The sequence below is a fragment of the Siphateles boraxobius genome, unplaced genomic scaffold, assembly GCF_051911475.1.
Source record: "Siphateles boraxobius isolate OS27281-9 unplaced genomic scaffold, OSU_SipBor_1 48, whole genome shotgun sequence".
Classification (NCBI taxonomy): Eukaryota; Metazoa; Chordata; class Actinopteri; order Cypriniformes; family Leuciscidae; genus Siphateles; species Siphateles boraxobius.
The window spans coordinates 14,656,281-14,680,644 of record NW_027509119.1 but is presented as its reverse complement, the minus strand read 5'-3'; the positions used below and the strand labels follow the sequence as shown (position 1 = coordinate 14,680,644).

At 36.2% G+C, this 24,364-nt stretch overlaps 2 protein-coding genes across 5 annotated transcripts; one reads left to right on the top strand and one right to left on the bottom strand.

Moving 5' to 3' along the window:
- Positions 1-1,434: 1,434 nt before the first annotated feature.
- LOC143710837 (uncharacterized) lies at positions 1,435-7,409 on the bottom strand. The gene is made up of 3 exons (XM_077202081.1): positions 6,936-7,409; positions 5,725-5,768; positions 1,435-2,693 (listed from the first exon to the last, which is right to left on the bottom strand). The coding sequence occupies exons 1-3, from the start codon at positions 7,069-7,071 to the stop codon at positions 1,569-1,571; spliced, it is 1,305 nt and encodes a 434-aa protein (XP_077058196.1). The 5' UTR covers positions 7,072-7,409; the 3' UTR covers positions 1,435-1,568.
- On the top strand, positions 7,405-23,666 carry LOC143710835 (E3 ubiquitin-protein ligase TRIM8). 4 transcript variants are annotated; one of them, XM_077202079.1, is made up of 11 exons: positions 7,521-7,928; positions 8,751-8,898; positions 10,028-10,126; positions 12,063-12,172; positions 12,989-13,044; positions 14,567-15,225; positions 16,874-16,969; positions 17,210-17,443; positions 21,051-21,073; positions 21,198-21,343; positions 22,944-23,666. In XM_077202079.1, exons 6-11 carry the CDS (start codon positions 14,602-14,604, stop codon positions 23,144-23,146), a joined length of 1,326 nt encoding a protein of 441 aa, XP_077058194.1. In that variant the 5' UTR covers positions 7,521-7,928; positions 8,751-8,898; positions 10,028-10,126; positions 12,063-12,172; positions 12,989-13,044; positions 14,567-14,601; the 3' UTR covers positions 23,147-23,666. The 4 variants fall into 4 exon arrangements, with proteins under 4 accessions (XP_077058193.1, XP_077058194.1, XP_077058192.1 ...); XM_077202078.1 differs by having other exon boundaries at positions 7,405-7,928; positions 8,751-10,126; XM_077202077.1 differs by lacking the exons at positions 7,521-7,928; positions 8,751-8,898; positions 10,028-10,126; positions 12,063-12,172 and adding an exon at positions 12,209-12,475.
- The last annotated feature ends 698 nt before the right edge of the window (positions 23,667-24,364 follow it).

The following is a 24,364-nucleotide window of genomic DNA, read 5'->3' as shown; positions in this document are numbered from 1 at the left end:
GATCCCCAAAAATCCCATATTAAGGATACGTTGGGACAAGTTCACAAAAAATCACCTGTGGAGCATTGTATGCAAAGTAAAAAAATAAATAAAATAAAAAACTTGCATAAACATAGACCCAATTTTGTACATTGCACGGTCGGCCATTAATGCTTTTACAGCTGAAGATCAAGCAGCTGAAGTAAGAAGATGACACTAATTTCAATAATGGGCTATTTTGGTTTTCTTCAGATTTGCGGAATCTCCTCAACCACCACCTATCTGCAGCATCCACCTGGATGATGTGACGGTAGCGATTGCGCTAGAACACCCACCACACACCAGCTTTATTGATGGAGAGGAGACAGAGTGATGAAGCCAATCAGTATAAATATATGGGGATGATAAGGAGGTCATGATGATGGACAGAGGCCAATGGGCAAATTTGTCCAGGATGCCCTTTGAAAAAGAGTAGGGGTGTAACATAAATATTAAATTCAACCTCAAAAACACGTATTAAAACATAAGTAAAGAACAGAGTGTGTGTTTGGCACTGTATCACAAACGGAGAATCTATCGAAATGCAGTCATTTCTTTTGAAAAACAGGCACCAAATATGAAAACTAGTCTGAAAGCTTAAGTTATAAATGTCTGATCACAAGCATCCCACAGATGTGGGTGAGGGGCAGTCTTAAAAATAGTGGTTAAAAACATTTAAATTCAGATACTTATTCTTTTTAATGTGTGAAAAGCATTGATATTAAAAGTTAGTAGTTTTTTTGGACAATTGTATTGTTTGATTTTTGGAAAATTGTATTGATTCCAGTTAGAGTCAATTTGACCCGCTCCAATAAGGCCGTATCCAGAAATCGAACAGTGCACAAGGGTTAAAATACATCAAAAGCATGTTCATTCAATTTGCATGCTAAATAAGTTACAAAGTATGTGCTATGCTAACTGTTAATTAAATCTAAAATAGGTAAGATTAATTGGTTCCAGGGCCACTTCACCACGCAAATTATGTTGAATTTCACCATTTAAATTGTTGAAACTAAACTATTGGAACAACTTAATTTTTATGAGCAATGCTACACATTAATTTCCTTCTAACTCAATGTAGTTTGTTGGTTGAACAATTTCATCAGAAGTTGTTATAACTCGAAAAGATTTCTTTTTTTTTATGTATTGAGGCTTTTTCTGGCCAGTCCACAGAATACACTCTAAAAACAAATGATAAAAATGAAAAAAAAAATTATAATGCAATAGTTTGATGCAAACTATTGCATTATAAAAAAAAAAAAATCTCTTTTTTTTCATTTGTTTTTAGAGTGTATTCTGTGGACTGGCCAGAAAAATACTCAATACATAAAAAAAAAGAAAACCCTTAAAGACCAACATTCTGAATGTAAGTTTGTGTTACTTGTCATTTAAAATAAACAGTTAATCAATAAAGAACACATACAACCCATTTATTCCACTTAGATTGAGACACTTCAAAAACAAAATGGTACAACAATATTCACACACAAATGACAATACAAAGAAGTCCTTACATCTTTTTTAAAACAATTGATTCCTCTCTAGTTAAGTTAGGTGTGGTCAACATAAGCCAGGTGCCGGTCAAGGCTCTTTAGAGTCCTGCAGCATTTCCCACAAAGGCTACACTTGAACGGACTCTCTCCAGCATGAGAACGCCAATGGATGCGTAGCTTTCTCCAGTGTTTGAACCTCTTGCCACATTGAGTGCAGCTGTACGGTCTCCTTAAATGTAGTTTCTTGTGCTGACGGAGGGTTTTGCGTAGGATGAAGGTCTTGGAACAGAGCGAGCAGCTGTAGGGTTTCTCACCAGTGTGGAAGCGTTTGTGCCTTCTTAGGGTTCTCTTGTAAATAAAGAATTTGTTACAGATATTGCAAACATGCAGTTGTCTAGACTGGCTTATGGATCTTTGCAGTATTTCAGCCTTCTGGAGTTGTACAAAACAAGGTCTTAAACCCCCCCTGAGTTGAGGCGTCAACGAGCGATTCGACAGTTGACAGTTGTCCAGCTTCTGCAAAGGTTCAAGCCTTTCCTGTGACTCCATTTTTACAAGATGGCTCTGAGGTATCTGGCTTCGTACAGTGCCAAAATCAACCCCAAAAGAAGACTGATTCCAGTGAAGACATGAATCATCTCGTTGAAAAGAGGTGCTCTGGTCTAACTCTACTGGTTCATGAAGCTCACCATCTTCAGGCTTCAGCTGATATTGAGTATTTTCACCAGAGTTCTGGCACACTTGCGTCTCCTCTCGACATCCAGTTTCTAGTTCTTCTTCAGTGGTCACAGCGACATCTTCCTTTTCTCGTTTAATGACTTGTTCGGGCTCTGGTTCAGTCTTGCCAAATGTTTCTGGCTGATGATCAACAGTTGGCGGCCCTTCTTCAGGCTTTCCAACGGATATGTTGGGAATCTCTAGAAATGTCTGCATTTCATTGTCATTTATGGATTCTGTAGTTTGTATCATCATATCTTCTACAATGGCTATCTGTATGTCATCCTGTTTTAACTGTACTGTTAATATAGGAGATGACACCTGCACTGGATACGGATTGAGAATTTTCAGGGTGTTTGACTGGTTTGGTTCTACTTGCAATGGAGTGACTGTGTCACTACATTGAAAGCTCATTAATGCCTGGGACTCTTCAGATTCCACTGTGAATTCACTGTCCTGCTGAGACTACAGGACAAAAGACAATTAAAAATGGAAGAAAATTATATACTATGATGATGCAATTATTGTGCAATCAAACATAATGGATAAAGTAGTTAAATCAGATGCACAGAGTACAAAGTTTATGGCCCTTTACATGGATTTCAACTTTTTGACTGTTGACGGTACAATATTATTCCAATTAGATATTGGGTAAAAAGGCAATGCAGACTGTGCAAAGTCAAGAATTATTAAAGCCAGTCTGCATGAAAAAAAAAGATTCAAAAAGGAGCTTTTTGCCATATAATTGATGCCATAAAATAAACAATTTTAGTTTCCTAAAGAACTTTTCAGTGAACAGTATCTGATAAATAAAGGTTCTTTATTGGCATTGATGGATCCACAAAGAACCTTAAGCATTCATTGAACCTTTCTAATGCAAAAAAAAAGGTTCTTTATCCACCTTATTCCTGACGATCTTACTGCGTTTTGAATTATGGGTGGCACTTCCGGTTTGGGGAACTTACATTCAAAAAGACTGAAACGAATAATTTCAAATTATATGGTTGCCCCAAAAAATAAAGCTTATCCATCAGTTTGACTCAATGAGCTATCCATTTTCTTTCATGTTTTATTTAAGAATAACGTAACACTTGGTATTTTAACATGACATGTTATAACAAGAATATCTATGGCAAGAGCTCTTTTCAGTCACTGCACTCTTTTCCTCATGATTTTCTTTTTTCCTTTTGCATTCCGCTGCAATAGTATGAAAAAGGTCAACATATAGTGCACATTCGTGGTCTGTTCTTCCGATTTAATTTTCTATGCCATTAATAATTCACTGGAATGAACAAAGAATCTCTTTTTTTCTCCCCAAATCCTCACGTCTGTTTCCAGGTTTGTTTTTCACAGGTAAATACAATTTATTATCTGTCAAAATGACTGAAATCACTTTGAAATAGTATCACGCAATGCTGATGTAAATATTTTTATTTTTATTAAGGCAACTACAGATTACCACAGTGATATTTAACCATTCGATTTCGCTGTAGAAAGAATCGCGCTTTTGGGGTTATTCATGGTCTGTTGAATGTACCTTGTTGATGCTTTTACACTTTTAAAGGTCCTTATAATGTTCAATGGTTGAAGGGTTGGTAGAATAATGTAATGTCATTGTACAAAGTTTAATAAATATATATATATATATATATATATATATATATATATATATATTATTGCATCCATAGAGCAAGTCTTTCACTGACTGTTTACAGCTTAACAGAAGTTACAACCATAATTCGCGCAAAGCATCATGGGGCGTAGGAATATTGTGGATAGTGAATAAAGATTCAGATTATTCAGATTATTAAAATGTTTCACACTAAAAAAAAACTTGCTTCTTTAAAGAACTGACCACTGAAAGGTTCTGTGAGTAACCAAAAATGGTTCTTCTATCTATGACATCACTAGGGACTTTCACACTTTAGTTATAGGAACTCTGTTATAGAAACTAGCCAACAGGGTGGTCCCCTGAGAACTACATTTTTCCCTAGGGTCATTTTTTCTGGTTGCATTCACACCACCAGGAGGAACTCCGAAGTGATGTAAGCCAGTCGACAGTGACATCATTTAACTGTGGCATTTAACAACGTCATCAACTTGAGGATGGAGTATGCAGTGATGGGTTGAGAAGTGCCTGGACTTCGTGAAGTTAGTTCATGAGGTAGGCATATGTAAACTGTGTGTTTACACAGCTTTTTAAAAGTAGTGGGTGCTGGTGTTTTGTATGACATGCATTCAGCTATTCAATGAACACTTACACATCACTGGTAGTTCCTATTGTGCTGGGTTAGACCCCTATTCTGAAGTAGGAGCTAATTAAGTCTCCCCAAAAGGCGGTCCTATAACTAAAATCATTCGCAGTTCCTGAGGTGCGAACATGCCTAAAAGCAGGTACTTCCGCCAATAGTTGTAGGAACTACAAAAACTTTCATCTGGTGCGAAAGCCCCTGTGAAAACACACTTTTAAAACCTTTATTTTTAAGAATGCAAGTCTTAAAAGAAGCACCACTTTTTAGTATGAATAACAGTTTATTAATCTAAAGAAAAAGATTCCAGAAATATAAAGGGTTCTTCATGGAACAATCAATGCCAACTTTAATTTTATAAGTTTATACATCTTACACTCCCCTGATCACAAATGAATTGCGTTGCCTTCCGAGGCATAAGGTGAATATTTGCAGCTTTTGTAATAGTTGTGTATAAGGGCCTCAATTGTAAGATGGATCTCAAGGTCAAAGTCATAGTCATTGCTGGAAATAGGGCTGTCGCGATCCCTTGATTAAATTCGAGAGCTCAATTTACAAAAAAATCCTTGATAACAATATCCCAGTGTCGATTAACTTGCAAAATGTGGGAAGTGATGCATTCTATGGACGAGAATCCATGAACTGCATGATTAGACCATTTTCTAAGGCTGCATGATATATTTAAACCATTTAAAATCATAATATAGCATAGTGCTATTGTGTAAGACACAAAAGCTGTGAATCATTAAATAAATATATGTGCTGCAGGTTTCAGAGTGAAGCGCAACCCTTTAATAATTTGCATGCGTGCAGTTTACGTTGACTAGAAAAATCTTTAGTTTGAGGCAGCCCTACTTTCAGTGGAAGGACAGAAATCTCTCAGATTTCATTAAAAATATCTTCATTTGTGTCTTCATGTTTGGAATGACAAGAGGGTGAGCAAATGATGACAGCATTTTCATCTTTAAGTCAGAACTTTAAATCATTTTAAAAGCTATTGTTCACTTAGGTCTATTTTTATTACCACAAAACATATTCGATGACTCAATCGTCAAAATAACCGACCGATAACCAAAATAATCATTACTGACAGCCCTACTGTAAAGGGTCCAAAAAAAGAAAAGTGGGCAGTTGAACTGCTCAGGACGAACAAGAAACTCATGAACAACTATCACAAAACAGAAAACAGCATCAGAACAGGACTGGAGATGCTAAAATAGACTGTAAAGTAGATCACAGAAATGTACCTTATTGTCATTGCTCTCAAGCCGATTACTGGCACATTGTTCACCTGCAAAACAAGAATTTAAGAAATATTTTGAATTATATAACATTACATAATTATATAAATTTTATAAAATTTAATTTATATGTTTATTTTATTGAAGCCCTTGAATTCACTCAGTAATTCAGTAATGATCAATCATTGGGGTGAGTGATAGTTCACCCCAAAATGAAAGTTCAACCATTATTCACTCACCCTGGTAAGCAATATGAGCTTCTTCCTTTTTAAAATGAAAAGGAAATTTAAAAAAAGTTTGTGAGATAACAGTAAGGTGACCTTCTTCAAACAAAAGCATAAATTCAGAAAAAAACACTGTAAAGCTAATAACTGCTTATCTTTTATCTTTCACCTTTTTCGGAATGATGCTATTTGTGTTATCTTAGAACTGTACATTTCTGACATATGGACATTACTTTGAACGTCACCTCTGATAACAAATTACTCTAAATTGTAATATAGACACATGGATTTTCTGTAAAGTGTCTTTGAAATGATATGCATAGAGTACCACTTGTGAAAAGCTCTATACAAATAAATGTGAATAGACTGCATTTAAGGAGTCTAGAGTTTTAAAATATGGGTGACATAAGCAGTTTTTGTGAATTTCTCTGTCCATATCCACACTCAATCAAGTCTCCCCTCTGTCATTTCTTAAATACACAATTCGTGACGACTTCTTCATGTTTTCTTCTGTTTTTGATGAGTGCGGAGTATATTTACACCTCATTTACTCTCATTTGACTTTGTGCGTACCCAAATTATGTGAATGCTTATTACTGCTTAAAGAAACGGGTCATTCGCAATTGGTGATGGTTTAGAGTTTTATTAAATATTTTGGTATGATCTGAGCTTGTTTTTCTATATGTAAAATGTCTTTGTATGTTATTGTATTGTTTTGATTGGTGTTGTTTTTACAGTTTTTGTACAGCACAAAGGTCAGCTGCAGTTGTTTTATTGTGTTGTAAATAAATAAACTAAAACTAAACTATGATTTACATAAAGCATCACGGAACACTCACATTACTGAGTTTTCACATTACATTTCAGTTTAACCATAGTACCCACCAAAATACAATACTACATTAATTAATAACCACAAATACATATATTTACAACTGTCAAAAATGAATAAACCACTTTTGGAAAGTTTTTGTTTGTCAGGATGACACTTACAGTGGTGTATGCACATGCTGTCTGCGAAACTCTCTCTATACACTTCTGTAATTTCAACCAGCAGGACATCAAGAAACGAGCCGAACAAAGATTTCACCCGCTCTTGAAAAACACTCAACGCTCTGACATCTGTCATGTCTACCAACAGGTTTAAAAAACTATAAAACCTTGATCAAATGCGCATACACTAAACGAAAAAAGCCGCGAGTTTGGACCAAGCGTTTGAAACTCAGTTCTTCGTCACGATGATAGCGTGTGAATCGTGACGCACCTTCCTGTAGTGATGGGCGATTAGGCGAGCCGCGATTATCCCTAAACCCACCCCTAATAATCCTACCCATCTCCATAGACATCATATAAGGCTTGTTCGACTTGAACCAGCGTTGCACAGACCGATCGGTTGATGACATCAAAGTACCGCGAGAGCGATTAGAGAGCAGACGGCTCCTTATGCTTTTGAATCGCTCTCGCGGTACTTTGATGTCATCAACCGATCGGTCTGTGCAGCGCCAGTTCAAGTCGAACAAGCCTATAGAGACATCTCCACCCTTGGATCTTGATCCGACTCCTCCCCGTGGATCTCATGTACTGCATTGAGGTGCTACTGGTTTCGAAACGGTTCATGTCGGTGGGCCGAGGGTCCGTATCTGCTTTACTTTTCGAAATGGATGATCCCCATGGAGGAAAAACCTGAATTTGTAAAGTTGGGACGGTTGTTTTATTCTCAACGATATAAAAAATGTTGCCGCTCTAATTTATTGCACATTTTCCCCCGAAATCATAGTGCACGACCCGTAAAAATGCAGGCAAACGCGGTTGCCTACTATATCAGTTGCCAATAGCGTGGCAAGATACTGACATAAGACTCCTATGATAGGATTATTATTAACCAATCAGATGTAGCTTATTTAGGATGCAGATGCAGACACAAGCAGCAGCTGTGGCGGCAGCAGCAGCACATTGACCATCGCCAAGGACATTGTTTGTGTGATTGTAAGTGTTCATTTAATTAGAATATGATATCTATATAAAATGTTTGTTTTGTACACTGTGTTGTTTAAAACGTATGTAACTTAAGCGTCTCGTCAGTGTCGTTTTAAGTAGGGTAGTTTCAGCTGGCTAACTAATTGATTTATGTGCCTATATTTATCAAATAAAATTACCATGCATTTCCATTTTACATTAAGGAACAAATATTATCCAACAGATTGACTGAATTTAAATCTGTATAATAAATGGCTAGCATCATGTGATTACATATTTGATTTGGTGTAACGTTAAACATTTTATTCTAGCGGTAACATTTGATCCAACTCACATAGGCTACAGCTCCCCTGTATGTTCGCAGATAACTACCTCAGACTGTTTTGCAAACGTTCGCCAAAAAATCAAGGCAAACATGAACCTGTTGATGTTTAAGACATCTTTAATTATCAGTTACATCTGACATAACGTTAAAGGGCCAGTTAGCTGCCAATATTGTCACCGGAGAGCTAAGAGCTCAAGTTAGAACTGCATGTAACAAGAACATAGAACATAGGTAAGTAGCTACGTAAGAACATAGGCTATCAAACAGAGCAGAGTTATAATGTACACAGACATGTCATACAGATTTACTTCTGTAGGAGTATCCAAAACACACATACACCCACCAACCACACACACACACACACACACACACGTGCCCTAGTTTTCATCTTCAGGTGACTTATTGTCACAGTTTACACACTGACAGAGGTTTGTACATGGCAGCTCGTGCAGTTTACATGTGCATCTACCCTTAACACAATTGTTTTTTTTTTTTTACACGAGCAGTGCACAAGTTCCAGTATGGCCTCTGGAGCTGGCGGAAGTGTCATCCAGTCCACTCCGTAGAAATCTCCTACTATCTTCCAGCCATGATTTACAGGAGGAGGAATGTCATGCATGCACTTATATATATATTACTGTTAATACACTGTGTGTGCGTGTGTCTATATATATATATATGTACTTTTCTTATACTGTTACTACACATATCTGTATATGTTGTTCATACTCAGAGGTGTTGTTCAAAAGTACTCAAAAATGTTACTCAAGTGAAAGTACCAGTACTGAGGGAAATTTTTACTCCATTAAAAGTAAAAGTATCTGGCCAGAATTGTAATTGAGTAAAAGAAAAAATACCACATAAAAATTGTACTCGAGTATTAAAGAAGTAAAAGTAACAGCAAGAATGAAAACTAGAGATTCTTGTTTAAGCTTTTAATCTCTAAAAACATGAAGTCATTGAACCACATACAAGGTTTTATCCTGCTTTAGAACTGTTTGTATTTAGTTATCAAACTATAAGACCACTATCTAATGCCAGTATTCAACATGCTACTCAAAGTTGTAAAACCTCGGATTTAACTTAGCTTAGCTGATTTTCAAAATTGTGAGTGTCAAGCCTTAACAACTTAACTTTTTTTTTCTTTTGGGGCTGAAAAGCAATCCTGCAGTGCTGAAAAGCCTCTCATATTTTACCTATTGGAGTTTAAGTTGGCTCAGGAAAAGTGGTAATTATAGTAGGAGAGTGAATGCAGTTTTTAAAGAGGATACATATTCCTGATGGTATTGCTCCCGTAACTATGGCAAACTCTTTGGGGGTAACTGGCAAATTGTATTCAGAAAGAAATTCTGTGTAGGTCGTTAAAAAAACGTGGTTGTTAAATAGTTGACGTACTAAAAATAAAACGTTATTAAACCATTCATCAAAAAATAAAGATCTATTTTCGTATAACATTTTTAGATTTTTCCAAATAAAGAATTTATGGGGGGTGAAATTGTGTTTATATATTAAAGCCCATGCCAAAAGTACCTGTTGGTGGAAGTTTGATAGAAATTTTTGATATGTTGTAATTGCACATCAATAAAAATCGTATACCTCCAATTATGAAAATGCTTGTTTTGGGAAGATATTCCAGATGGAGTCTTGATTTTTCAAATACCGATTAAGCCAATTTATTTTAAAAGTACAGTTTAAAGAACTAAAGTCAATCAAATTTAAGCCACCTTTGTTGTAATAGTTTAGAATAACTGATTTCTTCATGTAGTGGTTTTTATTTTTCCAGACAAAATCTGTCAGACCTCTATTGATCAATTTACTTGTGGACTTATCAACATAAAGAGATTGGGCCGCATAGAAGAGACGTGAAAGCCCCTCGGCCTTGGTGAGCAAAATCTTCCTTTAATAGATAGATCCCTTTGAAGCCAGCAATTAAGTTTTTTCTTTGTTTTAGCAATAATCGGATTAAAATTTGTATCATATTTACATATAACATTTTAACCATCTTACAAAAAAACCCACTAAATCCAAATTTTTTAAGTGCTTGAAATAAAAAACTGTTCTAAAATATCAAAAGCTTTGTAATAATCTAAGAAAAGAATGAAGCTGTCATTATTAATAATATCAGAATAATCTAAAATATCCTATATTAATCTTATATTGTTAGATATGTGTCTATTTTGCATAAAGCCAGATTGTGCTTCATCAATAATAGAATGTAATACAGCAAGGCGCATCTCAAACAAGCCTAGACAAACAGGTCATTACCAACACCAACACTTTTCCACTTACGCTATTGGATGAAGGCAACAAATACGTCAGGCATGTCGGACCCCACATGTAGCTGCCTGCTATTAGCCGGGATGAGAAAGTTACCGATATGACAGTAATGGACAAAGTATGGCAACAATTTGTATTTGCTTTGTTGAAAAGCGTAGTGGTTACATAAAAAAAAAAACTGGGTTATCCATCACCACAGATCGTCTGAAAACACGAAATCTCCCCTCGACCCACCGTCTAATCAACATGTTCATGAAATGCATAGATATAGACATGCATATACATGTGTGTATATACATGTATATATCTATGCATGAAATATGGAAATGAAGCACGTCTTCTTCTTTAACGGCGGTTGGCAAACATCTTATTTGTGCATTACCACCACCATCTGTTCCGCAGTGTAGATCAATTAGTAAGTATCTAATTATACAATGAGTTGGTATAGAGGGGGCGGGGGCCAAAGCATACCCTATAATAAAGCCCTGTTTCCCTTAAAAAAAAAACTAGCTTCGAAACCTATATTAATTTTTTCGAGTTTCAAGTCTTCTTCTTAGGTTTATGTTGGCGGTTGGTAAACCAGCTAAGTTAGGTGCTTTACAGCCACCTACTGGACAGGAGTGTGGATAAGAAGATTTGGCAAAATGAGGGGGAGGTGAAAATAATAATAAATTGATTTAAAAAAAAAAAACATTAACCTTTTATCCTCGCTCATCAGGCCTGTTTCTTGCAAAAAATTAAGTAACTGTGTAGGCCTAGGCCTATGTATTTTTCTCATTGCTGCTCCAGGGATGTTTTTTTAAAGTGAAGTTTAGTTTCAAGTTTTTCAAGTACTTCTTTTATTTCCGTTCTTTCCATTTGTCGAGCCCTGTGTGTCCTATTCTGAATAATAACCATTTATTCACTTCGACTTTACCCATCTCTCTTTTCTCACCAACAGAGCTTTAAATATTAGGCCTATCCCAATTATATCCCATTAATATCCCAATTCATGCCATATTTTTTGAGTTTGATCTTTTATGATTACTTTAGCCTCAGCTTTCCTTAATGCAATCAGAAAATCTATTTTTTGTAACTTAAGAGAGTGTTCCGCTATATCCACTTCTTAATTTCCTTCACACCAACATGTGCACGCAGAAACCTAAACGAACCATATGTTCAATTATGTAATCTGTTTATTGTTTGATATATTTCATTTAGTATATCAAGTCTGCATTATTTCCCTGATCATATAGTTAATATATGAATCTTTCTTCCTATAGCCTTCTATTTCAGTAACTCCTCCATTATTTGTTTCGAATCAGTGACAGTGAGCAGAGTGACTAGTCTATTAGTAGTTAATAGACTCCCATTGGCTTGTTTAGCTGAGCCATCCTTGGAACAAACAAAATAAGCCCTGAAAATTTGACACTTGATATTTAATCCTGTTAGATGATTAGTTAATTGCATTGGATAGATATTACTTTCAATAAAACACTTGACATTTTATCCAGTCTGGCCTGAGTGTTTTTTTAATGTATTTTTTTATTTTATTTTCACAGTTCTGACCAGGAGGGGTCACCAGCGTGGAGCGTTTTGATGGCATCGAAACAGTGAATCACTTTGCGAAAGCTTCGTGGTTTCTCCCATCACTAATACGTTCGGTCACGTGGTACGAAACAAGTGTTCTTATTGGTTAACGTAATTAGTCAGCGCTGCATTGCCAGAACGCAACAGGCATTGCAGTGTATAAACACATACACAGTTATATATATGTTTTTTAATTCTGTGTTTAAATATCCTGTATTTTTTTTAACAATGTCGTAACTGATAGTTGTTTAAAATCCCGTTTGCGGAAATGCAAGAGACTGGGGGGACAGGGAAATAAATGCGACAGCTCTTCCTAACAAAAAGAGAAAGAATCACGAATTATCAGTTCCAGAACACCGGTGGCTTTACACAACAACTAATTTAGGTACGTATAGTTCGTAAGGGTCAATAAAATAATTAAACCAATTAAGAGTAATAAATAGAGCTTTGTTTTCAGTCCGTGCTAGTTTCCTTTAGTCTCGGGTCCGTTTTTTGTTTTTGTTTATTTTAATAATTTATTAATCGTTTTTGTTTAGGTTTGTTATACCAACGCATGTTCAGTAAGGGACTAGAACACGGGGGAACCAACAGAATAGTGTGTATTGTGACTGAATGAATGAATGAGTACATGTTGTGATGTGATCTTCATTGTGCACGTCAGGTTTTCCAGGTTTGTGTGAGAGCTTTATGTCAGTTGGGTCAGGACAATAATTTACACATGGACAAGACAGTAACAGCGAGAAACAGTGTTAAAATATGTATAATTGTACAATGTAGAGCCAGAATACCGACGAGCAGGCCAATACACCTCGTCCAAACAGCTTGTTCTATTACGATGACATTTTGTCCCGTCATCAGAACCTGGTCAGACTTACTTTCACTTTTTTTTTTTCTCCAGCGGGAGATAAGGGATATTCTGCTGGAGAGACATTGCTGCAACTATATTCTCATAGGGTAAGTTGTGGTTAATGCTGGTATTGTTTTAATTTTAAGTTAATTCTGTCCCAATATGACAGCAGAAATTGAACAATGAACAATGAATTTTCATTACTAAAATCAAAAACAGATTGTGTGTGTGTGTGTGTGTGTGTGTGTGTGTGTGCCCGCGCGCACCATCACCTTCTCCTAACTCATAAGTTTTTTATTATTTTTTTTTTTTGAAAAAAAAAGATTAAATTGGCTTGTCAAATGATTTAGCCCATACTCTCTGATCCATGTCGTTTTGTGCATATATTGCACATTCACCACTATAGTGTAAAGAATACTGTTTGTATGAAAGAAAATGCATCTATATTTTTATTATAATTTATTATAACACACACACACACATTATATATATATATATATATATATATATATATATATAAGATGATGATGTGATGGTTCTTTAGTCCATCAGTACTCATCAAAACTAATAGATATTATATAGATACAAAAATCCCAATTATTATCATAATTTCAATTAGTCACAGCCTCATCTATTTGTGTAGATGAGGCTGTTGAAGTCACCTGGTGAAAAATCCTGTAGTTGTTTCATAGTGCAGAATTTTTTATTTTTTTTATCACAATAGCAGACCCAATGGCAATTGTATCATCTACATGAGTTATTCGTGCTTGGACACCGATGATGGCCATTCAGCTATATTTTTATTTTGTTGTAATTGTCAGTATTTGCTTTTTGTCTCTCTCTATCTTTTTTTTCTGTAACGTGTTTTTGTAAGGTTTGATTGTTTTGCCTGCTGAGGTCAGTTGCAAGTTAGTCACTATCTATCTATCTATCTATCTATCTATCTATCTATCTATCTATCTATCTATCTATCTATCTATCTATCTATCTATATATATATATATATATATATATATATATATATACACACACACACACAACATCTGAGGTTTATTTATGTATTTTTTTAAATTCAAATATCACACCTTTATATTGACATGTTTAGGGGTCCTATTATGCTTTTTCACTTTTTCAACTTTAGTTAGTCTGTAATGTCGCTGTTTGAGAATGAAAGAGATCAGCAAGTTTACAAAGCTCAAAGTCCACTCCAAAGGGAGATATTTTATTGAACAGAATCCATTTTTCAAGAACTACAACAAAAGGCTCGTTTTTTGAACAATCAAGCATGAAAACATATTTGAGTACACCCCAAAAACAAAATCAAGAATTTGTATAAGGGCATAATAGGACCCCTTTCAATGTGGATTTGTTAATTATCTATTTTCATAACTGCTATTTCTTTGCTTATTGCTATGCCATCATAGCCTCTTGCATTTGCAAGAAGACAATCATTTTCATATGAAGAGTTTAGAAGCATAACACAAATGTGGATTTAGAATAACATGATATCATTTTTCTCCTTTATAAACCCATGCATCAACAATCCAAATTTGGCAAAGATAGTTAGCAAAGTGTTATGTTAAAATTTAACTTTAGACTTTTAGCCAGACTTTTAACTTTTAACTTTAGACCAGCTCCCCGGAGTCCTACTCACAGATCTAGTTATGGCGACATCTGCTGGAGAGAGCAGCATTTTAGAGGAAGAGTTGACGTGTCCAGTGTGTCTGGACCTATACCGTGATCCCCACCTGCTGCCCTGCGGTCATAACTTCTGTCTGCCTTGCCTGCGGAGGCTCAAGAACCGCTCAGATCACGGCCGCTTGCGATGTCCGGAGTGCCGACAGAGTCACCGCAGCTCTGCCAACTGGCAGAAGAACTTCAAACTGGCCAACATTGCTGATAGTTTCCGCCGTCGTAGCCAATCAGTTTGCTCCACCCAGAGCCGGAGTGACCCATTTCACAGACCTGCTGCGGTACACTGTGATTACTGTCCAGTGGATGGCAGTGGAGATGGGAAAGGTCCCATGGCAGTTAAAACCTGCCTGAAGTGTGAAGTGTCCATGTGCCCAAAGCATGTTCAGCCTCATTTGGAGCTCCCGGCTTTCCGAGAGCACCCGCTGGTGGAGCCGCTCAATGACATGAGGAAGAGGAAGTGTTTGGAACATGATGAGATGTTCCGGTACTACTGCATGGATGAGCGCTTGTTCCTCTGTAATGCCTGCACCATAGAGGGAACGCACAATGGACACTGCATCAAAACGCTGAAGAACACCATGAAAGATTTCAAGGTAGGTCTGACGTGTCAAGGCCAATTCACTCTTCTTACATTAGTTAGCACAGAAGATGATATTTGGTTTGAGTATTCCAAAGATGGGCAAGATTGGTTTACACCTGGTATTTAGATGCATTTTTGGCCGATCCGGTCACAAGTGGACAATGTTAAATACAGTTTTAAAAGGGGTCTAAAATGTTTTGAGGTATTCCACTTTCAACCTCTTCCAGTAGGCAAAAACGTATTCTGTCAGATTTCTTTCGTAGTGTAGGCACTCGTGTGGTCGAGTGCTTTTGAACAGACACACAAGACCACCTACTTGCCTCCAAATGACCTAGCACGTGTGCGCCATATGGGACGTGTTTTTAGAAAGCACACCAAAACAATATGTTCCATCTCCACTATGTTGGGCCAAAACATGGTTATCAAATTCGCTGTTACCATTAGTATCCTTTCCATTATTGGTATCCTTTCGAATTCATCTCCTTTCACCCTTGCTCGTAAGCAGTGTAATGGCTTCATTCATTCAGTCGTATGATCACAGGAGAAACATTTAAAATGCAAGTTAAGACCAGGTATAATCCAATAATGTGGCTTGGCTGACCATGCTATCAGAATTACTGTAAAAACTAGTTTTCTAGTTGGAAATTGGACGTGAACGACCTCTCAAGTCGTATTTTTCGATAGCATTTGAAGGCAGCATTAATACCAGGTGTAAAAGGGGCCAAACACACCTGCCTTTAATTTTCCCTGAAGACTGTTAAGCCACGATCACACTAGACTAGAACAAACAATTTCTACAGACACTGCAACGTAATATGAGGTCAACCTCTGCTATGTCTCTCTAAAAACATAATTCAATACAGAGGGCTCCACAAATATTTGCACCCTTGGAAAATATGAGCAAAACTGACTTTGAAAATATGTTTTTGCAATTTCCCGTCTTTGTCTTTTATCCAAAATATTCACAAAAATCAAACCTTTGAAATCAAATAGTTGAAAGGAAGAAAAAAAAACATAAATAAAAAAAAAATCTGAAATGTATATGTATTCCACAATAATTGACACCCCTTTGTTTAATACGTGCAACCTCCCATTGCCAAGATAACCGCTCTTATGTGAAATAAGGTTGATGAACATAAGGCAAGAGATCTGAGACCATTACTCCATACAGAATCGCTCTAGATCCTTTAGATTCGGAGGTCCATGCTTGTATACTCTTTTCTTTATCCTGAAGAATAATTTGTGTAAATTAACTAATTAAGGTCACGCTGTGGCATATCAATCTTCAATCATGTCACATGATGTGACTTTACAGGGCAGAGTTGTCCAAGTGTGTTGGAACAGGGTTGGAGGTCAGCAAGAAGGTAGTCTTCGAGGAGCAGGGTTGGCTACCAATGTAGTGTTTGAAATGCAGTACAAAAAATGAGCGAAGGAAGGTTGTACAATATTTGGTAGTATGTGATTTCAGATGCTACGATACAAAATGTCCAGTGTTGACGGACCTTCAGGAACAAGGTTGAAAACCACTATTTTATCTCAACTCAAACACTATCCGGTATCTGCTTGTTTCAATAATGAATGTTCACTTGCTGAACAGAATCATTCACATGTTAGTAGAACTCTCTTGTTCTCTTTTTTTCGCTCACTGTTGTCTTCTCTAGGTTTACCTTGACATTCAGCTGCACAAGACGAACAGGAAGATCCTAAAGGCTGAGAAAAATCGACTTGAACAAAAAGAGATTGAACGGATTAACAAGGTGTTAGTCATGTTATTAGTTAATTGGAATTCATAGTTTAATCACAAGGCCTTTGCTTCACATCCCATATCATTTTGTTTTTAGTCTTAAATAATTTATCAATGAATATTGATTCTCTTGTTTGTGGCTTTTGCTAAACATTACTGTTTTTGCTAAGTTAAATTTTTGCAAGGACAAGCACCCCTTACATTTTCTAAAGAAAATGTAAAAATCTTGTTTGAAATATTTGTTATTTTCTAGGTCTACCGGGATGACACAGACCAGCACCTTGATGCTTTCCGAGAGACTTCTATCGCACATCTGGATGCTTTTCTATCATCGCTGCGTGAATGTGTCAGCACCTATGATGGTGAGCATTTTTCTGGAATCCAGCAGAACCTGAGTCGAATAGCACAAGATCAGACTCGTCTACAAGAGGTTCACTCAGGCTTTGAGAGGCTTCTACAGGAGAATGACTCTTTCCAATTCATTAAGGTACATAAAAACACATACACTGAATTCAAAATCTTGAAAATCATCTGTGACTGTTTCTGACAGAATTTTAGGCTGTTTCATTTTCTGGCTAAGGGTACGACAACAACAACAATGTACTAAAAGTGGTAAAGTTTTTCCTTCGTGTTTTACTCATACGGACGGCAATGCTGTCAAAGGGGTTGTATCAAATTAGCTCAAAATATATTTATAATAAATCATAACGAACTATAATTAATTATAAATTATTGAATGTTTTAGAATTGACTGTAGCAGAATTAATAGTATAATTATTTAATCAGTTCATCCAATGAACAGAAAGTATAATCAATTATCAATTCTAGGAAATAAGTTGTCTTCCTGGCCAAGAAAGAATAACCTTTTCCAACTAAAGTAAATAAAATACTAGCAGGGTAATAGGTATATTAATCCAGTTGAATATAAAAAAGTGCAGTTCAAATGTTAATCCTGCTCGTCATCGTTAGCTGTCACAGTTTCTAGGCGACAAGAACAATCGTCCATAAGTCATTGCGCGCCGGTGATGACAGCATTTTTATTTTAAAAAATTATGGACGATTGTTCTTGTCGCCTAGCAACTGTGACAGCTACCGATGACGAGCAGGATTAACATTTGAACTGCACTTTTTTATATTCAACTGGATTTTATATTCAAATAGGGTTGAAAACCTGTGTAAATATATTCACCATGATCCATTTATGTACATAATAAAAAGAATACACTAGCCTACAAAATCGAATCAAGGTAAGATATAAGTGAACATTTGAACCTTTATTTATATATATATTTATATTTGTATATATATATATATATATATATATATATATACTGTATGCCTATGTATGTTTTCTTTTCTTTTCGTATTTCATTACAATATTTACGTAAATTAACACCCAATACTTGAACAATTTAAAGTGTAATCCGGCAATTCAGGAGTCAGGACGCAGCCTCTGAATTGGGACATAGCAAATCAGCTCTGGCCATGGTCTTGGCTAAGTCGAAAATACATGACCCGGAAGTGAAACATCCTCACCATGTCCTCCAGTAAAATATAAAACATAAAAATTACAATAGCCAATTCTGGCTCCATAGCCGTTTACTCAATTATATCAAATGAATTATCAGGATGGCAGCTGTACTCTCGCACTGTTGCTTGGCGCCAGGAGCGGTAATCGAAAAACACCTCGTTGCGCAATTAGGAAATCCTACGAAGGCTACATGGTGCGACCTTCGAAGGACGCGGCCTTCGGAGGATGCAACCTTTACATTGGGACACAGCTACAGTCTCTTCCTGAGATCGTTCAGGGGAGCAGAGATGATAACGGCCTTTGAAGAGAACTGGTTTGAGGGCCGATGACAACAGGGGAGAGGGGGAAGGTTTAATGATGTCTAGAGCATTTTGATTAAGTCCATTCGTTACAGGGTCCCAATTCACACGGATCTGCAAAAACAATTAAAAACACTGTTATGCATGCCAGGCCAGTAGTTGGCAACGTCACACTTCACTGGTTTCACAAATTCACATTTTTTGTAGACAATAATGTTATCATTTTCAAAAACATGCACTTTGGAACCCATTTTCAAAAGGTTGCGTTTTTATGCCCCCAAAACATTTTGTTGTGTAAATAAATGGCCAAAACGCATAATGTTTACGGGTTTTAGTTGAAAATGGTGTTGTGTAAGCGGCCCTTTAAAGAAAATGAATCCAGTAGTTTTACAAGTTGATAAGCAGCATAAAGTCTGGTCCGCTTTGAAGCTTATTTTGGCCAAGAACTGCCCACTTAAGCCTGGTTCACACGGGACAATTTTAAAATTGTCGGCCGATTTTCCAAACCTGAGAGACCCCACACACAGCGATAAAAAAATCACGGGTCTAACAGTTTTGGTCCTACAGTGTGTGGTGCTCAGCCACAAGGCAAAATCAACACATCACACACGAACCGAGCATTCCCAGGTCAGACGGAAAATCCCTCGAGATCAAACGTGACTTCAGAACGTAAACAATCATGGCGGACAAAGAGGATGCAGTGGCGATAGTTTGTAGTTTGTTTTTAACCGGAAAAAAAAACGTTATCAAAAGAAAAGGCGATGGTCAAAGAAGTGGAGACAACGCGAGCATGGACTGCTGTTTTGATTTTGTTTCCCGGTGCTTCCTCTGCGCCTCGTCACCTCGCTTTCTGATTGGCTACACGCCACAGTCCACAGGCTGCGTGCTCGTTTGTCCCCGGGGGAAACCACACACGAGGAGAAATCGGGCCAAAATAATCCAACATGTTGGATATCCCCGATTTGAGATCGGAGCGGTCCCGACGTCCTTCCGAGCAGACGAGAGCACTCTTAACACACCACACACGGCAGGAATATCTATTCAGATTATTTTACGATAATCGGAGCATACTTAAGATTGTCGCAAGGGGTAAATCGGGGCTAAAATCGGCCTAATTATCCTGCCGTGTGAACCAGGCTTAAGACAGGTAGAGACCAGCTGAATGACATGGAAAGGAACCAATTACAGTTAATTTTCTTTGCACATAACGTTTAGGGGCGGGTTTATCTGAAATAATTGATACAACAAATATAGTTGGATGTGATGTGGAAATAAAAAATATGCAAATGGATCTACAGAAATTACTGAAATAATTTTGCTCTGATGATCACAAAGACTACACAAAATGGCTAATTTCTTCAAATCCCAAAAGATTTGATGCCACAAACTATGGCAAACCTAGTAATTGTTTTTTCCTCAAAAACACACCTTGTGGCAACCTACACACTGGCTCTAATCTTATTGATCAATTTCCAGGGGTCTATTAAGATCTTGCTGGGGGTCTGGTGATAGATATAGTATTCTCTTTAAAGACATAATCTGTATGCTCTCTATATGTTTCGAAATGTGTTTCCAAATATGGTACATTATTTGTATCATCTACACCAGAGTCCTGCATTGGTGCTGTTTGGTAAACCTTCACCCACAATATTTAACAGAACAACTGACCCATTGTCCGGCAACAGCACTAATTTAATTCCGTACCCGACCCATTTGACATAAAGACCACAACCTGATACACAAATCACTTCTACAGTCCTGTGAAAACTCCTGTTATAGCCTAACCTGACTACACTTCACCATGAATCTCTTATTTGCAATGTGCTTAAACTTTGTTGGCTATGAGATATTTTGCAAGGGTGCAGTCAATGAACAATCACTGAACCATTGGATTAAATGCCTCTTATTGGCCATTGCATTAATGAGCTCAAAAGTCTGTGATTGGCTACAATGCTCAACTTAAAGCATAAATACAAATGTGTTTGAAAGCAGTATCAAAAAAATTTTATTGGCTATTTGACTGGCAATGTCTATTAATTCCCGAAGTGCAACTGCACTGCAAATGATGAGGTAAACATTTTCCACCCATTTCTTTTAAAAATCTGCAGCTCAAGTAAGTGCAGGACTGCACTGTAGAATGTAAAAAATAAAACATAAAATACTCGTTTCAAGTTCTTTATTAAACCGAGTGTTCCTTGTTTGGCAGTTTGAACAAAACTTACATTTGATCTTCATTTTGTGGTTTCTCTTTGGATTTCTTTCAGGATTACAATTCATCTATGAAAAGGTAAGACAAACTTTTGATTTGAGGTGCTTTCAAACATTTGCAGTGAGGGTAATTATTTTTGTCTACATGGTAATGTATATATTTTTTTAAACTGTGTGTGTGTGTGTGTGTGTGTTTGTGTCAGGTACCAGAGACAGTTAAAAAAACCTCTGTTTTTCCCCGATGAGCCCACAGTCGACACTGAGCCACTGTATGAAACTATAGAAGGAAAGATGGGGGAGTTCATTGCTGAATTGCGTCAGCATGGCAGCACACTCATCAGCACACTTTGTGAGTCTCAAGTGGTTTGTGTTAAATACAGGGGTAAACAGGGAAACTTATATCCAATCACTTATAGATGGTATGAATGAAAATTCTAATTCTGTTATAGACCTTTTTGCGAACTACTCTTACATGCATTTGTTTAATTTTCCTAAATTAAATATGAGGTCAAACTAATTTTCTAAATTTGTTTAATAAAAATTCTAAAACTAGACCCTCTGGTGAAAATGACAGACTTCTCGCATCATGTAGGTCAGGTCAAGTCACCTTTATTTATATAGCGCTTTTTAAAATACAGATTGTTTCAAAGCAGCTTTACAGTAATAATAGGAAATTAATGCAACAAAGATTGTTTTGGCTGTACAGCAGCTCTAGAAGAAAGTCAAAGTTCAGCGTTGATTCCTTTCAGTTGTAAAAAGCGTTAGTTATTAATTTAGGGGACGTTTTCAGACACAGTTTTCAACTGAAGATGAATGAGTTCCGACTGTTCATTTACACTACAACAGCGCTTTGGTGGCCTGAAAACGCAAACTTTGAAACGGATTTCAAAGTGCAAGCTTTTGAAAACTATACCGTTATCATATCTGTGTAACCTTTAAAAACGTGAATCTGTGAAAACGGATGGCATGTAGCCTACATGCGTTTTACGTGTTTAGTGTACAAGCATGCACGTTTAAATGCGTATGTGCGCAGGCGTCCATGTCAAAAAGATATTTTCCTACTTCTGTTGCATAACAACTTTAAACTCCACAATAGGATATTTAATATTTTGTGATTGGATCACTGAAACCATGTGGAAGGTTCATATCGTTATCAATCCCAAATGTGTCCCTGACCGCAGTAATGAGCCGTTTCGCTCACTGAACACGTGAACGTTATTGAGCTTATTATGAGGAGGTGCACCAAACAAAAGTAATTCAAACTTCTGCATTACTGTAGGAAATAAGTCTACAGCCTAAAATTCAGGTAACTGCATTACCTGAACGTTCGGAATTGCAGTGACATCTGTATTCTTTTTATTTAGCGCATTTAACATTCTCTTGTGAGTCACGTAAAATGACTTGTCTGCTCATTCATATTTGTGTGGTCTCATGTGGAAAGCAGGGTTATATAGTTTAAATGAATTAATTTTAAATAAACTAAATTTAAATAAAATAATAAGAAGAAACTTAATTGTATTTCAGCCAATTGCCGAGGCAACATTTCTCATTTATTTAGTTTAACTTGTACTAAAACTGAAATAACAAAATAAACTATATTGGCATATTTAAAATACAAATAAAAACTACTAAAAATGATATACAATTACAACAAAATTACTAAAATTAAAATGAAAACAGAAAATATAAAAAAATAGTTGTAAAATTATATGATTTTGAAATATGAAAAATCATAATAGTATCTGTACTAGTATCTATATCTATAATAGTTATACTAAAATAACACCGTTGGCCTAATGAGGTACAGAAAGTAAACTTGACTTAAAATATTCTGTACAACAAGACTGTGTTTTCACTGAAAAACAAGACAAAAAAAGGCACAGTCATGAGCCTTATGAACATCTTGTTCTTTATATTGTTCTTGTATTTTTGTTGTTTCTTTTTTAAAGGTGAATTTGAAGGGGGAGATGGTGAGGAGGAGGTGGATGATGATGATGATGAAGAAAGTTTTGATGATGATGATGATGATGAAAATGAAAGTGATGCAGAAGGTGAGGAGATGAGGAGTGAGGAGGAGGAAGAGCAGATCCTCACTGAGTCTGAAGATGAAGAATATACCCCAGAGGAGGAAGAAGGTGATGAAGATGACTAGAAGAAGAGCTGGATGAAGATAATCTGCACTTAAATTCCCAGAATTTAAGCAAGAATAGCAGAATAGCAGTTTTCATTGTAGCAGATGAGCCACCGTTTCACTTGAAATTGATGATGCAGTGAACTGGCATTTGAAGAGTGTGTGGACACATGTATTTAGAGTCAGTATTCGTTCCTGTAACAAAATGTTTTGCTGAAATTTTTCTGTTATTTAAATTGAATATAAGATTTTTCATGAGATATTTTGATTACAAAAAATATAATTGACAGGAAGTGACATGGTGTTTATATATTTATGAGAATGGGTTGTGTTTTGAACCTGACATTGTCTATAGATGAAATCTATTTTCTGTGACGTTGATATTATCTTGGATATCTAGATTCCAGTCAGGTATGTTTCATAGCTCAGGGTAACGCATGTTAACATTGATATCAATTTGGGATGGGCTTAATTTTGCACTTATTTTCCATTGATTTTGGGGGGGAAAAGTATAATAAAATATAGTTTCATAATTTAAAAATCAACTGTTTTGTGGCTGAAATGAAAAACATGAACATTTATTTGGTTATTTTAGTTTAGTTTTGTAAAATTAACTAGCATGAACTGGACCAACATAACTAACATGAGCAAAACGCACTGTAAACCCAAATGAGTTGTCAAAACTCAAAAAATGTAAGGCAATCAGTTGCCTCAAATTTATTAAGTAAAGAAATTCAAGGTTTTAAGTAAGCAACTGGCAGATTTTTATTTTGTACTCATACATTTTACTTGTTCTTAACTTTGAGTACATTAATCCTTACATTTAACTTAAAAATGTCATGTAACCTCAATGTGAATATTATTTTGTTTATATTTAGCTAGCTATAGCTAGCTAGTTCACTTAATGCTAACCTGCTAATTTACAAACACGTTAACAATAACATGGTATAGTACTTGCTGTATGACTGAAGCAGGAAAAAGCTTTTAACATACTTCCTCTCAAACCAAGCTGCATGCACTTGTCACCATGATTGTAACTCCTAAAACCATCATTAACATAAATATTTCTAAATTAACATAACACAATGTTAAAAACTACTGGTTATCCCACTTAAAATTAATCTTGCTTACAAAAAACAAAACAAATTACACTTAGCCTTATTTTAGCATTTACTCTCCCTTTCGAGTGCCATGGGCAAAGTATGATGGGAAATAGAAATCCAGCCCAGTTAAACTTAA